At 35.3% G+C, this 17,860-nt stretch overlaps 1 protein-coding gene across 1 annotated transcript in view; it reads left to right on the top strand.

Annotated features, from left to right (window-relative positions):
- LOC124361716 (elongin-B) overlaps positions 1 to 17,860 on the top strand; it is a 39,726-nt gene that overhangs the window by 14,708 nt on the left and 7,158 nt on the right. Inside the window, exon 3 of the mRNA XM_046815641.1 lies at positions 4,324 to 4,468. Coding sequence (XP_046671597.1) covers positions 4,324 to 4,468 — 145 coding nt within the window. The remainder of the gene's footprint in view (positions 1 to 4,323; positions 4,469 to 17,860) is intronic.

Below are 17,860 nucleotides of genomic sequence, written 5' to 3'. Positions count from 1 at the left end.
CAGATGTTAATAGGCCACGTCGCTTATTCTGTATTGCATGCCGAAGTTTAGTAAGAAAATCACAATAAGCGGCTGCATTTATTGTACTAACATTATTCCATTGTTAGTACAATAAATGTCTATCCTGAAACACAGTCACCATAACCTTGTGTTTGTCTTAAATTTTAATGGTGACGTTGTGTGATGCTATCCCATTGACTGGCGTTTTGTTCTGGAGTTATGTGAGAAACTCATGTCTCGTCACCTGTAATAATGCTCTCTAAAATTATATTGCCTTCCTCGTGATATCTGACCACAAATTATTCTTCTCATTTTGTGTTCCTCAATAAGCAGCCTAGGAACCCAACATAAGCACATTTGCGAAACTTCAAATGTTCAGTGACAATTTTGTGCTAATGATGAAATGGTAAAATTCATGAATCTTGTTATCAACGACATTGACCAAATCTTCAATGATCAATGACGGCCAGCCAGATCACGGTTTATCATGGACATTTTCCTGTTCATGTTCGAAAACTGTCACCCACTTCCACACGTCACACATTGCATTAGGGTCGTACATTTCACTTATCTGTCTACTACTGGAACATTCCTTGCTGTCAAAAACTGATTTCACAGTTGGTAGCTTGATCAGTTGTTTTGAACCTTTTCAATTGGTACTGTAAATATCACCCTACAATGATTTCACTGCAAATGGCGTCATTTCGTACGCAATATTCACTTGTTGCTCATTGATCAAATAGTTACCGGGAAATGGACCTTACTTTCCGGATGACCCTTTTGTGTGTGTGTGTGTGTGTGTGTGTGTGCGCGCACATAGTCATGGTAATTTTGGATTCTGGCGGTCGTGGTCAAAAAGAAGGCTAATAAAATCTCCTGGAAATTTCGTCATGAGGGTGATTACAATAGGCAGATTTGTATTAAATCTACCTAAAAAGTTAAGTACTAGTGAGTATTATTTAGGATTTCTAGTGAAGACAATAAATTAAACAAATAATATGTTTTTTAACAATCTTTAATAGTTTATCCCTTATAATAGCTACAATAGTTGCAACAGGTTAACCCTATAAACATTAGTTTATTTTTTTTTTTTTTTCATTAATTTTGAATTCATTTTTACAACAAAATTTTGTGAGGAAACACAAGAAATAAAACGTTACATTATTTTTAATAACTTTTTCAATGTTCAATACAATGTTCCACCAAGTTTATGAAAACTTTGACTGTTGGGCTATAATTTTAATGTTGTTTCTGCTTAAGTTATTTTTTTCATCATGTTTCTTAATGAGGTTATTAATAATTGATTTTGTATCTTTTACCAGGCACTATCTATTTTGAAGTATTTGATTTTTAAGTAGCACTTTTCAAAGTAAGGAAGATACACTTGATTGGTACTCAATGTATTAACATAGAACAAGACGATTTCTTCACGGTCAGCAGTACTTTATTATATATAATTTTTTCATCATGAGTGCAAGAGACTGAATATTTAAAATTCATATTTATTGTAAGCTGTGAATATAAAGCTGCTATACAGGTGGTTGATGTACATGTTAGCATAATAGTTTTAGAGGGTAGATAAACAATTCTTAGTGATATTTCGTAGATATGTTTGTGGGTTTTGGTGTTAACGATATCATATTTTTACATTTAACAAGGTAAACCAAATTTAAGCTTTGGACTTCCTGACCACAGACTCCAAATTCCCACTCACAAACAGTGCATATACAAACCAATTTGGGGATACAAATATTTTAAAACAAGCTGCAAGCTAAATAAATTGTAAGTGTATGACTGGCAATATAGGTCATAGTTATGAAAAAAGTACTAAATTTATTGCATAGTGAAGTAATCATTGTTGATTAATAGATCACCAATCAATTTCTTGGCAAACTGAGTCAATAACACAACAAAATGAATTTTCTATTTAAAAATGCTTAAGACCCAAAATATTTCAGCTATAATACTATGTTTCAATGTTTCTTCTACTCCCCTCCCCATGCCACCCCAACAACTTACCTTTTGAATAGTTGGGAATTTTCAAATCTCCTTTTGGATATATATACGAGGGCTGTTCATTCTGTCCTCCCGCTTAAACAAATGAAGTGCTGGTGGCCAAGCTTAGTGGGGATGTGGAGGAGACATATCATGCGCGCACAGGCACTGTTTTGTATCATGACAAAGCTTTAGTCACCGGCAGTCAGCCTAGTAGTAAACCTCTCTGTTGTGCTTGGCGGTTTTATCAAGTTATAAAATGACAGAAGAACTTGAGCAGCTTTACTGCATTAAAGTTTTCCAAGAGCTTTGCAATTCACAAGTGGAAACAATTCGCAAGATTCAACAAGTTTTGGGGAGTGCCATGAGCAGTACTCGAATAAAAGAGTGTTACAATCAATTCAAAAATGATCAAACGTTAGTGGAAAAGGAATCGTGTTCATGCAGGCCATTGACAAGCCGGAATGTGAATGTTATTGAAGAAGTTCGAAATTTAGTCACCGAGAACCGTTGTCTTACAGTACGAGAACTAGCAGAAGAAATTGGAGTAAGCATTGGGTCAGTAAATTTGATTTTAACCAAGGGTTTGAAAATGAGAAGAGTGTCCGCAAAATTTGTTTCATAGTTACTGACAATGGAGCAAAAACAACTGCCTTGAAATTGCACAAGACATGCTGAACAGTTCAAACAGTAATCCTGACTTCTTGAACACAGTGATCACTAGTAATGAATCCTGGATTTATGGATACAACCAGGAAATCAAAATGCAATCATCACAGTGGAAACACGACATCTCTGAAGACCAACAGAAGCATAGCAAGTTCTCAGCCAAGTCAAGGTCATGTGACAGCCTTCTTTGACTCCAGTGGAGTGGTGCATCATGAGTATGTACCACACGGCCAAACTATCACAAAAGAATACTATATGAGGTTGTTCATGCCTACATGATGCTGTGCGACCCAAACAACCTAATCTGTGGGCAACAAAATGTTGGCAGCTCCATCACGACAATGCACCTGCCCACTCTGCACATCTAATGCAAAGTTTTCTCGCTAAAAATAACACACTCTGGTTCGCCAAGCTCCATGGTTCCCTGTATCTTCTGGCTATTTCCTAAGCTGAGAATGCCCCTATAAGGAACTCGATTTCAAGATAGAGAAGATATTAAACAGAATACAACGGCCGAGCTTAACAGCATTCCAAAAGATGCCTTCCAGAAATGTTTTGAACAGTGTGCATCACGAAGGAGACTACTTTGAAGGGGATTAGAAGTTTGTAACTGTAGTTCAATATATGCACTTTTAATTAACAAAAGTACGATACTTTTTGAACAGCCCTCGTAATAATATACCCTGAGATTGTTTTGATGAATTTTAAAGCTATCCCAAAATCAAGTTTAGGGAGAAACTATCAACGTTTTAAATTTGATGACCTATTGAATGATACTTCAGATTAAAGATCTTGATGAAACAAATAAACAACATCTAGAAAACCAATTGCAAAAATAATGTTCTAGCTAGACTTGGATGCTATGTTACTTTATTGGATGGAGTCAAATTAGAGACCATTAATTTTTTTTCAAGATTATGAAAACCAATAATAACAACAACAAAAAAAGGCCCATTCCTGCCCCCTTTCCTTTTTATTTCCGCCATCTTGTTTTTGTCTGCCGTGACGATTGCCATTGGCTAGTGCCCTCTGGTCAGTCGTAGGTTGTTGGTAGGCGGATGCAGACGTATTGTGACCTGTATTCTGTAGTTCAGTTTTAATGATTAGTGTTGTGTATAGATTTTTATTAAGTGCATGTTTTTAGAGTTAGTGAAGTTGATAAACAATATGGTGGTTGTGATTCCTGACTTAGGCGTGCCACAACGCTTTGGTATGATTTGTTTATTTTAACCTAGTTTTTAATTATGTATTAGGTTAGTTATTACCTGAAGAAGAGATCAGATTGCAGATCTCGAAACGTAGTGTTACTGATTTCTTGTTTCACTGAACAATGGCAAATGTCCGGAAAAATCCTGTTTCCTTCACAATCCTTCCATCGTCAAAAATAACCTTCAAACAAAGAATCTAAATAAATGGAAACCTACCAGAAAGGTCTGTTATAGCATCTTCTTTTTAGCATCTATACTTACTGTCAGTATTCCGTTAACTGAGTCAAGATAATTTATGCCAATCATATTGGTCTAGCTACCCAACAATAGGAATTTCGGAAAATAGAGTCAACTCACCCAAATGACTTTACATATAAAAATGATACTTTTGAACATTCTACCTATAATCGTTACTGGTATTTGTAGTGTTTTAGTACTGGTCTCATTTTAGGTATATTGAAAGTGCCTCCTGCAAATCAGCAACTGTTTAACAAAGATAATCAAGTAATGGAGGATGAAAAGGCTCTTCAAGATTATGGGCTGAATTCATCTTTAGCTAAGGCCCAGTGTCCTGCAGCTGTGGGTCTAGCTGTTAGGTAAGTCAATAAGGATTTTGTATGTTAATTTGTACTTTTACTATATAAAGTAAACTTAAGTATGAGATCAAATTAATTATAGAGTTAACTAACCCATTAGCGTAACAGTGCTGATACGTGGGATTCTAATTCAATTTGTACTTTTACTATATAAAGTAAACTTAAGTATGAGATCAAATTAATTATAGAGTTAACTAACCCATTAGCGCAACAGTGCTGATACGTGGGATTCTAATTCAATTTGTACTTTTACTATATAAAGTAAACTTAAGTATGAGATCAAATTAATTATAGAGTTAACTAACCCATTAGCGTAACAGTGCTGATACGTGGGATTCTAATTCAATTTAACAAAATTTCAGTTGTATCTGAATCACTGAACATCATGCTAATCATTTATGAAAAATAAATCCAAATCTCCATATCTTTTGTTTATATATATATATATATATATATACTAGCTGTTTCCCGCGGCTTCGCACGCTCTTCGTAAGCTTTGCCCGTGTATGAACACTTCTGGTTCAAGCGAATTATGTTTACAACACCGATGTAGATTTCCACGATCAGGAAAATCTGTCAAAAGTGTATGTTTTAATATTTGTATCCTTACATTTACTTTATTATAAAGTGGTCTTCTATTCAATTTTTAAGTTCAATCAATAATTTAGTTTTAAGACAAATATACACCATCTTAGTGCCTTCAAATAGTTTTTGGCTACTTAATATATGTAAATGTGTCGTGATTGCAGTTTATAACTTGCAGGCCCTTTGAAAACTTTTATGTTTTTCAGCACTGTCTGGTGGCGAATTACATCAATGGGCATAGAATATAAACCTTCTCCATGAAAAAATACATATACATACAAATTTTCATAACGATCGGTCAAATAGTTCACGATTCCATAAAGGACAAACACACAAACATTCATTTATATATATATATATATATATTATATATATATATATTTATTATATATATATTAGAAACAGCCACCTCTCTAAAAGTATGCCTATGTTACTTCCAGGAACATGTAGAATCATCACTGTACAAAATTTCACAATGTTTCGTGCATTGGTTCCAGAGTTATAACGGAACATACAAACAAACATTCGCATTTATATATATAGAAGATATCAAGCGAACCATTGATTTATAAAAATTACTTTTTTAAAGAAACCTCGTCTTTTTATTAATTATTTTAAGTTAAAATATGGTTAATTGTAATTTAGTTCAATAGAATACCCCCGGGCTTGGTGGAGGTATTCCCATGTGATGTTTGTGGTCATGTTGTGCTCTCTGATTTATGAAGAAATTTTACTAGTTTTTTAAAGAAATTGTAAACAAAATTTACACCTTAGTGTTCAGTTTGACACCAGGAACAGTTAGAAGTAAATAGTTTAAATCCCTGCAAGGTAATATCTGACAGTTTTATATTTTTCACAATAAGTTTCTGAAAATATTGGCATAATTATTGGAAGCAAGATTAGATGGGTCACAGATAAGAAGGGCTCTCTCTGTTGATAAGACAGTGCTCACCTTTGGACCTGGCTATAACCTGCTACTGATAACTTGACTTCATCTGTCACTCAGAAGAGCTGCTTCTATTTACAATAACAACTGATTGTGACTGATCCTAGCACACTGTGTTTGTTTACTGAATTGACTTCAAATTTTATTTTAAACTATCTTTAAATTCTATTTGTGAATTGACTTGAACTTTATTTTAATATCAATGATGAACTTTTAATTTATGTGCATTTAATTTAATTTATCAAGTTACATACCCTGCCAATATATAAATTAATTATAAAATAAAAGAAAAGCCATAAATACTAACTTTAATCACATACATAATTCAATAGTTTGAAAATATAGTAAATATTAATTTGTAATATATTAATGGATTGACAATAAAATTATGATATGGACTGACTGATGTATATACTGTAAATAAATATTTCTGTGTTTAAGTGAATTAAAAACACCATTTTAATATTTAACAACAGGAAATAGCTAAACCTAGCACAATTAACTTTTTTTAACCTGAAAATGGCGCCTAGTAGGAACAGTCATAAGTGTGGATCGTGTCCAAAATTTGTTACAAGTAAGACTGGTGGCATCCAGTGTCAAGGAAACTGTAAGTTGTGGTTCCATTTTGAGTGCGCCGGTAAATCTAGTAGTGAATATTCTTTTACTGCTGGTGAAGAATCGAACTTCACTTGTGATAAGTGTGGTAAGAAGTCGGACGAGGTTATGTCAATAACCGTAAGTAAGAGCAGCGAGAACTCTGTAGAGATTAATGACAGGGATGATTGTAGACAATGTAGTTTGCATATTAATATTCTGACAGATCAAATTTTTGAACTTTCTAAAAACCAGTCAGAAATGAGAAAACAATTAACACAACTTCAGAAAGAGAATGTAAACCTGATCGCGAAGCTGAATGAGGTGGGTTTATTGGTGGATACGTCTTTAATATCTCAAGAAAAACAGGATTCGTATGCTGACAAACTTAAACAAAACCCTATTGTAAGAAATTCTCAGTTAAATGGTGCTAATAATTCACACGCTCAAACATTCAGTAAATCCGACGGCAATAATTATACAGTTTTGACTTCGGAAGTCTCGATTATTCCAGCAGTCGATAGTCAATCAAGTGACAGTTCAATTTCAAAGTCAAACACAGTAGTTCAAAAAGCTGGAGAATATACCGAGAGACCGGGAAAAAAATGGAGTCGGAGGGAAAAAAAGTCCCTTCATCATAATCTTGCTTCTTCTGTGCAGGACTTGGAAACGATTTCTCCATGTGCCTCAGAAACTGAAATGGCCGACGGTGGCGAACCTCAGCCAAACAAAGATGAATTTATTGAGGTTGAGAACAGAAAGCGTAAACACAACAGACGTTTCAATAAAAATAATTCTGGTTTTATAATTGGACGAGCTAATAGTGATGAAACACTGAAGATAGTGGACAAACTTAGATACCTGTTCGTATCAAGAGTAGGAGAAAATGTAGATAGTGACTCTCTGAAACAATACCTTAAAAAGAAAGCGGAAGGTAACTATGTAATAACCAAGTTAAAAAATAAGCGACCTGGTTACAGTTCGTACAAGGTAGGTGTACCTATATCTTTATGGGAAAAAATCTTTTCACCTGACTTCTGGCCTTCGGGAGCCTTCGTAAATCGATTTCGATATTACCGTACAAACTCTTCTACTAGAAGGGACTCTTCTTTTTTGGAACAGGACCAATATGTGGAACCGAAGAGCTAGACCTAAGTTCAAAAACAAGTGGGACTCAGAGTAGGCCTATGTCTAGTTTGTGTAACTCCGTCAAAGAACACTCTAAATTGTTAGACTTGAGTATAGATAAAAGTGGGACTCAGTGTAGGCTTGGGCCTGGCATGTGCAACTCTGTCGAAGAAAACTCTGAATTGATAGTTGCACATCTTAATATTCAATCAATAAAAAATAAAGTAAATACTCTGGAAGTTTTTCTGAATGATGTCAAGTGCGATGTACTGTGCATTAATGAACATTGGTGTACTCATGATGAGTTGCACACATACTCACCAGTAGGCTACATATTGGCTGCAAGCTACTGTAGAAATGTGTCCTATGGGGGTGTGGCTATATTTGTGAGAGACTATCTTCAAAGTTGTTGTGAGGTTGTGAACATTGACTCTTTGTGCGAACTGAAGCAGTTTGAGGCAGCTGTGATCACTTTCACTTCAATTAACTTATTAGTTGTGTCTGTCTACCGTACTCCGGATTCCTCTGTAGAAATTTTCACCGCAAAGATGTCCAAACTCTTTGACACTTTTGACAACATGGTAAAATATAGAAACTTTAAAATTTTAATCGCTACTGACATGAACCTAGATCCAAGAAACAATGACAGTCAAGTTAAAAATTTTTTAAACATGCTAAAGTCTTATGACTGTTTTTGTCTGAACTCTCAACCAACCCGTAACTCTTCCTGTTTGGATAACTTTATTTCCAACCTGCAGCCTACAACTTGTATCTGTGAAACAACACCCCCTCATCTCTCCGACCACAGTGGACTTCTTCTGAAAATGAGCTTCCTTGGCCTAACTAAGAAAAGTAAAGTGTTCCCATCAGTTGCAGACTGCACACCGAGAACTATAACTTACAGACTATTGAATGAAAATTGTATTAATAGGCTTAAATGTAGGTTAAGTCAGATTAACTGGTTAAATGTATTTTTACTGGCAAGTAAAGTTGACGAAGCTTTCCAGTCTTTTATGCAAATTTTAACTGACAATTTCAATGAATGTTGTCCTTTAAAAACAAAAACTATCAAACAGAATAGCAATGAAAGCCGTAACATGGTAAACAAAAATTGGTATACTCCTTACCTTGCTAAAGTTAGGCTACTCCTAGATATATGCTACGAAAGAAGTAAGTCTAATCCTAGCCTAGTGTGTATCCACAGAAATTTGAAGAAATATTACAGAGAGCAAATAGACAATGCAAAAAGAATGGCAAATGATAAGTATATAATGGAATCCAATAATCACTGTAAAGCTGCATGGGCGGTTATTAACTCTGTTACTGGCCGCTTAAACAAAAAAAGGTCTAAACCATGATACACCTATTACAGCTGGTGAGTTTAATGACTTCTTTGTAAATATTAATGATATTGTAAATAGAAATAGTGATAGTGTAAGCACTGCTTGTCCTATAGATGTATTGAAATCATCGGGTATTAAATCACCCAATTCACCCTCTTTCACTTGGTCTGAAGTGAGCATTGCTGACGTGTGTAATACTGTAAATAAGCTAAGCAATTCTAAATCTGAGGACGTCTTTGGCCTCTCGAATTTTGTGCTAAAAAAAACTATTGAAAACATATCCTGTCCATTAACGTATTTAATTAATTTTATTCTTAGCATAGGCATTTACCCTCAATGTCTAAAAGTTACTGTCACTGTTCCTATCCACAAGAAAGGAGATAGGTCAAATATAAGCAATTATCGTCCAATCGCCCTTGTGGCTGTTATATCTAAAATAATTGAAAGTATTATGAAAAAGCAAATTGTGAATTTTTTTGAGCATAACCACTTGTTTACACCTGCTCAGTACGGATTCAGGAATAACTTGACAACTGTTAAGGCAGTGGAAACTGTTGTATCTCATGTATTAGAAAGTTTTGAAAACAAGGAAGAAGCCTGTGCACTACTTTTAGACTTAAGTAAAGCATTCGATATGGTACCTCATAATGAACTCATAGAAAAGCTAAGTTACTATGGTGTTGAGCACAAGGAACTGTCTCTGTTCATTTCTTACCTGACTGATCGTTTGCAGTATGTGAGGGTGGGCGCAGACCTGTCTAGTCTTAAGCATGTTACTTGTGGAGTGCCTCAGGGCTCCGTCCTGGGCCCCTTCTTGTTTACTGTTTTTGTAAATGACTTGCCTGCCTTTGTGCCTAACAAAACCTTACTCTATGCAGACGACACAACTCTGTTAACATCAGGTAAAGATCGTAACCTGAATAATGTAATTTTGAATTACATGAAAGAAAGATCCCACATATGGTTTCATGCAAACAAATTAAAGGTTAACCAAGAAAAAACAGAAAACATTGTATTTAGTTTAAGTAGTAGACCTAAAGGCTCTGAAAATAAATCTGTGAAACTTCTAGGAATTAATCTAGATTCTAGCCTTACTTGGGGTGTTCATACCAACTCACTCTGCTCTCGCCTTTCTAGAGTTATCTTTTGTTTAAAGAAACTCAAGTTATGTACAAGTCCTAGTATACTTATCAATGCCTACTTTTCACTTTTTCACTCTCACCTTTTGTATGGCACTATTCTTTGGGGCAACTCTGGTGGTGCAAAGGAAGTATTTAAATGTCAAAAAAAAGCTATTCGATGCCTTGTGAACATAAGTGAAACAGATTCTTGTAAACCTTTTTTTATAGAGCTAGGTATACTAACGCTGCCAAGTATTTACATTTTGCAAAGCCTGGTTTTTATCAAAGAAAATCTGACTTCGTTTAGCCTAAGAAACTCTGTACATTCTTATAATACCAGATCTGTAAACTTAATTGATGTGAAATATACTAGGCTGAGCAAATCCCAACATAGCTATATCTACATTGGTACAAAACTATTTAATAAGTTACCTCTCAACGCCAAAACAATGAGCACTAAGAACTTTAAGAATATGTTAATTAAGTGGCTAAAAGTGAAAGCCTTTTATTCAGTTGAGGAAGTTTATTTAAGTGATTTTAATAACATTGAATGTTGAATTTTAAACTAGTTTTAAGGAATTTTAATTAGTTGTAAATGTTGAATTTTAAACTGGTTTTAAGGAATTTTAATTAGTTATAAGAAATGTGACAATTGATGTGGCCTAACTCATACCAGCTTTGACATTGTTAATACTTTTAAGTGGGACAACAATAAAGATTCTTGATTTCTTGATTTCTAGAAAGTTTATTCCTTACAAAGAGATTTTTGTTAGTTTCAAATAAATCTTTTTCCTTTGCAATACAAAAAATCTGTACATCAGCTTTATATTTTCCTGTTACATAAATTACTTCTCAAACTAACAGGGTTAGATTAAAAAACTATTTCTCTTAATTATTTTGTATATAAACTATTTTGTAATCAAAACAGTTGCCAATTATAAAACGTGTATAAAATTAAAGTGTAGCAAAAATAACAACAAATGAAGCTACAATAACTGCTAACACCAAATATAATGAAATAAAGTATTTATTTATTGTTAATGTAGTCAATTAAGTTAAACAAAACTACTACATTTGTATACTATAATTGAAAAGTGTTTTTATAAAAACATGATGTCATTATGGATTTGTCCTGTAATTATGGTATGAATGGGCCACCTGACTTCGCTACGAATCTCTTCCATGATGGTTTGCAAATAGTTTAATCTTATCTTAAGGCTCGATGCACACTCGCGTATTTGCAAGTAGCGTGCACGCCGCGGGCAAACTGCGTATGACCGCCGGCGGTTTAGCAGTAGTGAGTTGTTAGTTAGGTAGTGCACACTCGAGCGGAGCCGCAGCGTGCACGCGACTAACAAGCGACTTGCAAGCAGCGTGAGCTTGGAAGGACGCCACTACTGCCACGCCGCGGCTTGCACAACAAGTCTGGCGGCTTGGCAGTCTTTGCTAGGCAATCAGCGAGTACACATTGACCGCGCGATGGATATCAACGTCGATACTGAACTGTTTATTGCTGCTGTCAAAAACCAGCCTGTCATTTGGGATACGACATCAGAACATTACCATGACAGGATTAAAAAGAGAGGAGCCTGGTTTATCGTTTGTGAGGAGTTATTCGAGGGATTTAATGAGAAATCCGACAAAGAAAAAATGAAATAGGTAATTTTTACAAATTTATCCTAATCAAATTTAATGTAAAAAAACTTGTCATATTTATGGTTTGGTTCAAGTTTTGCTTCAAGTTCATCAAATGATACTACACTCATCCTAAAATAATTGAAAAATTTCTTCTCATCTCGACGAAGATCTTGGAAAAGCGTAACAAACGCCCCTTTTAACAAATGAGCACTAACTAAGGGATGCACCGACATACTTCGCTTTTTGTCATTGTATAAATAATCACACACAGCAAACGCAAATGCAACACGTTGTCTGTGACCATCCATGCTGCTTGGGAGGTGCAAAGAGACTGAAGACGCCGAAAAACCGCTGTAGTGTGTATAGATGGAAAAAACAAGCCAAGCGCACGCAGCTTGCCCGCGGCGTGCACGCTACTTGCAAATATGCAAGTGTGCATCGAGCCTTAGTGTAATCACTTTGTATTTAAAGTTTTTGTTTGTAAAAATTGTCAGTTATTTCATCCAGTTCTAATCTTTCAGTATAATAATGAAACCTGTTGAAATATAAATTAGAAAACTTGCGGTATTATGGCATCGGTTAAGGGTGCTCATGCAGATATTCAACTATTAACAGATGCTGAAAATTTTAAGTAATTTAGTGAAACAATAGCCACTTTTCGCCATAGTAATAGAGTGCGAATTTTAAGTAATTTAGTGAAACAATAGCCACTTTTCGCCAAGTAATAGAGTGCGTGCGATGGCCATCCAAATCACCATGTTTTTACACTCAAATACTATATGAAAACGTACAGGAAAGTACAAAATGGTTACTTATTCTGAAGGGAATTTAATTTTTTAACCATACATATATGTGTGTGTGTGCTTGCGTACGTGTGTGTGGCATGTGAGAAGGCCCACATATTTGTCACTATTTATTTTGGGATTTTAAAAAGATTTCTTGATTTTTATGTGTTTTGACATAACTTGTACTCTCAATTATATTCCTTAACATTTTGTGGTGTTTCAAAAATCTAATCCAATGTAATGTAAAATTCAGTGTTTAAACTATAATTATATTTAATTAAATAAATGTCTTCAGTCTCCAGATAATGCTCTTTATTCTGAAAGTGCAGGACTCCCAAATGAACTACAGGCAATATCGGTCCCAGGCTGACAATCAGGGTTTCCTGCATCCCTCTGAGAGATATAGAGAGAAACTTTATTTTACAGTTGAAAAATTGAAAATTGTGTCATACAATACAAATTGGGTAGTTTTATACACAAATGTATTCATGGGAAGTTGTTTGGCCAGTCCATATACTCTGCTATGTTGTTAAATGGTCTTTGAAGAAGCCAAGCTTGAAAATGTGCTCTGAAACCTCATGATTCAGTTTTCTTGATTTCAGGAGGCAGTGCATTGTAGAATTTAGTACCAGCATATGTAGGCTTCTTATGAAATCTTCCAGCCCTGTGAGAAACCAAGTTGAAATCATTTTCAAGCCTAGTACCATACGAATGGAAGTATGCATTCTGTACAAGGCCTTTTGAATTAACTACGCAAATGGTTTCCTAGCTATAATAGATAAATGGCCAGTACAGTTAATATGTTACCCTTAAATGTGTCTCTGCAGCTTTCTTTTTTTTCCTAGACCATGGAAGCAACCTCACAGCCTCCTTCTGCATTATAAGTACTCGCTCAAGGTGGTTATGTGATGAGGCCCCCAAAGCGCGATGCCATAACTTAAGTGTCCCTCAAAGAGTGTATGATAGCTAGTCTGAGGTGAGGCTATAGCCAACATCCATCTCAAGACAAAAAATGAGCTACCCAGCTTGCTGCATAATTTGTCAATGTGATCAGCCCAGGAAATATGGTCATCCAGTATGAGTCCTAGATGAGTTGACTTAGCACATTATAAATTAGGAAGAGCATGGATGTCATCTCTCTTGCTTCCAAAGTTTATCTGTATGGTTTTACTTTCATTTAGAACAAGATCATTAGAGCTGCAATAGTTAAGAGCCATGTTGAAAGCTATGTATGCCTGCATTCCAAGATCCTTCATAACCTGCAGACAGTCTTTTTGTAATTTTAAAATAATGACTCTTGCTTGTATTTATATATATATATATATATATATATATATATATATACAGGGGGGTGCAAAAGTAGGTATACAGTAATTAAATATGTTAAAGAATAAGTAGGTTTATTTCTACAAAAACTAAACTTTTACAATCTATTTTAAGAGCGTTAAGAAACAGAAATTAACTCTTAAAAGTGTTGTACTTCACCAATACACTTACTTCCTTTTGTGTTCAAATTGTTTGCCTTCACAGTCAACACACTGCTGTAACCTTGAAGTTACGCTTAAACACACTTTTCGGCAAAGTTCTTTATTTTCATCTATGTCTTGGCAAGCTTGGCGAATGAATTCAACCATCTGATTAAGATCACGAGGTTTTTTTTTCGAAAAAACCTTGTCTTTGACAACTCCCCAAAAGAAAAAATCCATCAGATCGGGAGATCTTGCTGGCCATTCAACCGATCCTCTTCGACCGATCCACGAGTTAGGAAACTCCCGATTTAGTAGGTCACGCACGATTGTCGCATAGTGGGCAGGAGCTCCATCTTGTTGGAAGTAGAATTCCTCATTACCCTGCTGGATTTTGATTTGTGGTATAACGTCAGTCAGCATGTTCCTGTATGCATGTTGGTCTACAGTGTTATGAAAAATGACAGGTCCAATGACACCTTTACATGAAATGCTAGCCCAAACTGTTACTCCAGGTTGATTCAGCTGTTCTTCGAATGTCAAGTGTGGATTATCAAAACAGTAATAGACACAGTTGTGTCTATTGACTGCTCCTGACAGCTTAAAATTAGCCTCATCGCTCCAAACAATTTTTTGAATAATTCCCGCACCTTGAAGTTCCTCGTTTAACATTATCTCGCAAAACTGCAGTTGACGATCAGGGTCGTCCTCTATTAGCCCATGAATAAGTCTTGGAATGTACATTTTCAAACCTAACCGTTTCATTAGGCGTCCTAAAGATCTGCGTTCAATGCCCAGTTCAATTGATGCCCTTTTTCTTGACTTTTTTGGGCTTTGAACATAGGTCTGCGCGACAATCATTTCGTTTTCAGGAGTAGTGACAGTGATTGGTCGTCCAGCCTTTGGACCATTGCAGATAGATCCTGTAAGGTTAAACTTATCTCTTAGTCTATAAATACTTAATCTGGTTGGTGGTGGTGTATCAAACTCTTCTCTCCATCTCTCTCGAACTCTTTCACAGTTTTCTGTCTTCCAATATTCTTTCAAAACCCACTTTCGTTGATCGTTGGTCATGTAACCAGCCATGATGACAGAAGTGTAATAATAACAACAGTAACAATGAGAAAACATTGCTGTTAGTAGCAAACGTATTACACAGCTGATCAGGTGGCTAACTTGGGTATTACCAACCAACTAAAACTGTATACCTACTTTTGCACCCCTCTGTATATACAGGGTGAATTTAAGTTAGTGTCGAAAAATTTTTTGGGTGATACTACTCAGTATTATAGACCAAAATATGAAAATAAAAAATCCCTATCTCATCTACCTTTTAACTACGACCAATTTCGCTATTTTGTTAAAAAATCATGTTTTGTTGCAATAAAACTCAATTTCCTCCATTATTTTTAATGTTTTTTTTAATTCTGAATCCATTTTTGAAATCTACACAAAATTTTACATGGGAATAATGGAGAAAAACTGTCTTGAAAATAAGTTTGATACAAACAAATTGCTAATAAATCAAATTCTTAAGTTTTCGGCAAAAACATTAAAAAGATATTAGACCCGAGGAATTAAATGAAGTTAATTCTGAAGAGAGGCCAATACCACAAAAAACTTTCCCATTTTGTGGGCTTTAAAATGACATAATGCAACGTTACTTTTATTTTCATCTTATACTGGTTATTAAAGAATCAGTATTGGAAAACAAGGTCTACTTAAAATATCACGGTGCCAAATAACCAGTCAAAATTGTGTTTGATTCAATAATAAATCAAACATAGGATAAACACATAAAGAACAGTTACACAAAAGAATAATCATAAAAGAAAGTAATCTACAAATTGCTTTCAAATTGCCTGCCTTCGTTTCTAATGCAGGCTCTCGCACGCTTCCTCATTGCCCTAACCGTCACGTTCAAAGATAACTTGTTACGCACTATTTGGGCAGCTAACTCAATCTGGTTTCTTAAGTCTTCCTCAGAGTTTACAGTGGTCGAGTAAACTTCCTGTTTCATAGTCCCCCAAACAAAGAAGTCCATAGGAGATAGGTCAGGAGATCTGGCCGGCCAAGCTACAGTTCCAGCGCGACCTATCCATGTCGGGTAATTGTCCGTTAACCACTGACGCACTTCATTGCTGAAATGAGGAGCACCGTCCTGTTGGAAAACTATGTTGTCCCTCTGATTGTGGTCCATATCAAGTCCATCCAGAAGTGTGGGCAAGGTATGCTGTAAAAAGTCCAAGTAAACTTCACTATTTAAGGTTCCTTGAAAAATGTGGGGACCCACAAGTTGGTTTCCGATGACTCCTGCCCATACGTTGAGATGAAAACGTCTTTGAAAGGAACTTTCTCTTGAAGCCCTGGGATTTTGTTCGGCCCAATGGTGCATGTTATGCGTGTTAAAAACACCAGCCCTAGTGAAGGTAGACTCATCAGTGTACAAAATGTTTCTCAAAAAATGATATTGTTCAATATCACTATTGAGCAGCCAGCGACAGAACTCTACTCTTGGACCAAAGTCATTTGGTTCTAACGCTTGAACCTTTGTAAAGTGATAGGGGTGGAAGTTATTTTCGTGTAAGATTCCTAACACTTTACTCTGAGAAACACCAACTTCTCTGGCAAGTTGTCAGCTGCTGACCTCAGGATTTTCTTGAACTAAATCTAGAACTCGTTCATCTAAGCCAACATCTCGAAGAACAGGACCTACCTCATTACGCTGCCTGTGAACTGTTCCTCTCTCCAACAAACGCTGATGTAGCCTCGTAAAAACTTTATCACTAGGAACTCTACGATCTGGGTACCGAGCGTGGTATTCTCTCTGAGCAGCCAGAGCATTCCCGCCACAAAAACCATATACAAAATGCATCTCTGCATACTCTCTCGATGTGAAATCCATGATAGCTACGACTCAAATAACTATTTTTAAGTGGATAGAGGTAAAGTCAGCTGAAAGACAAAATAAAACCTGAAACATGGGGTATTCCTTCATACTTGTGATTGTAGAGATAAGATAGTCAGGAGTAAAAACTGATAAGATATGACAATCTGGAGGCAGGCAATTTGAAAGCAATTTGTAGATTACTTACTTTTTATGATTATTCTTTTTTGTAACTGTTCTTTATGTGTTTATCCTATATTTGATTTATTATTGAATTAAACACGATTTTGACTGGTTATTTGGCACCGTGATATTTTAAGTAGACCTTGTTTTCCAATACTGATTCTTTAATAACCAGTATAAGATGAAAATAAAAGTAACGCTGCATTATGTCATTTTAAAGCCCACAAAATGGGAAAGTTTTTTGTGGTATTGGCCTCTCTTCAGAATTAACTTCATTTAATTCCTCGGGTCTAATATCTTTTTAATGTTTTTGCCGAAAACTTAAGAATTTGATTTATTAGCAATTTGTTTGTATCAAACTTATTTTCAAGACAGTTTTTCTCCATTATTCCCATGAAAAATTTTGTGTAGATTTCAAAAATGGATTCAGAATTAAAAAAACATTAAAAATAATGGAGAAAATTGAGTTTTATTGCAACAAAACATGATTTTTTAACAAAATAGCGAAATTGGTCGTAGTTAAAAGATAGATGGGATAGGGATTTTTTATTTTCATATTTTGGTCTATAATACTGAGTAGTATCACCCAAAAAATTTTTCGACACTAACTTAAATTCACCCTGTATATACAGAGTGAGTTTTATGTCCTGGCACACCTGGATGTAATTTAAACGGCCCGAGATATCCATGTGAAACCTTGACCCTACCTATTATAA

This window comes from Homalodisca vitripennis, chromosome 5 (genome assembly GCF_021130785.1).
Source record: "Homalodisca vitripennis isolate AUS2020 chromosome 5, UT_GWSS_2.1, whole genome shotgun sequence".
Taxonomy (NCBI): Eukaryota; Metazoa; Arthropoda; class Insecta; order Hemiptera; family Cicadellidae; genus Homalodisca; species Homalodisca vitripennis.
This window is presented reverse-complemented; position numbering and strand designations above follow the sequence as displayed.